The 396-nt window shown below is 62.6% G+C and overlaps 1 protein-coding gene across 1 annotated transcript in view; it reads right to left on the bottom strand.

Moving 5' to 3' along the window:
* The window catches only part of WDR54 (WD repeat domain 54), a gene marked incomplete at its 5' end in the record, with an annotated part of 4,024 nt that overhangs the window by 3,266 nt on the left and 362 nt on the right, over positions 1–396 (bottom strand). The window contains one exon of the mRNA XM_010141216.1: positions 256–322. Coding sequence (XP_010139518.1) covers positions 256–322 — 67 coding nt within the window. The remainder of the gene's footprint in view (positions 1–255; positions 323–396) is intronic.

Below are 396 nucleotides of genomic sequence, written 5' to 3'. Positions count from 1 at the left end.
TGGGTCCCTGCTGAGCCCCCACCGAGCCCCCTTCCAGCCCCACCAAGCCCCCAGTGAGCCAGGACAGAGGAGTCGGGGTGACGCTGTGATGTTTTCCAGACCCTTCTGATCAGCTGCTGCATGGGACCATCCTGGCTCGATCCCTGATGGGGAGTCCAGGCCAGGAGGGACCAGCTGGAGCTGCAGGAAGCCCAGAGATCTGGGGAAGGAGAGCAGGCAGAGGGCCCAGGGGGCTCCTTTTGATGTGGGAGGTACCCGGAGGATGCTCTGTGACGTCCAGCGCGTGCCAGTACACCATGATGGAGCCATCGGACTCATACATCTGGAGAGAGGAAGCAGCAGGGTGAGGCCCAAGGGGGTGGTGGAGCTTCTCTTAAGGCTCCAGACTCAGCTGCT

The sequence above is a fragment of the Buceros rhinoceros genome, unplaced genomic scaffold (genome assembly GCF_000710305.1).
Source record: "Buceros rhinoceros silvestris isolate BGI_N320 unplaced genomic scaffold, ASM71030v1 scaffold26678, whole genome shotgun sequence".
NCBI lineage: Eukaryota > Metazoa > Chordata > Aves > Bucerotiformes > Bucerotidae > Buceros > Buceros rhinoceros.
The sequence above is the reverse complement of the archived record's forward strand: the minus strand, read 5'-3'. Positions and strand labels throughout refer to the sequence as shown.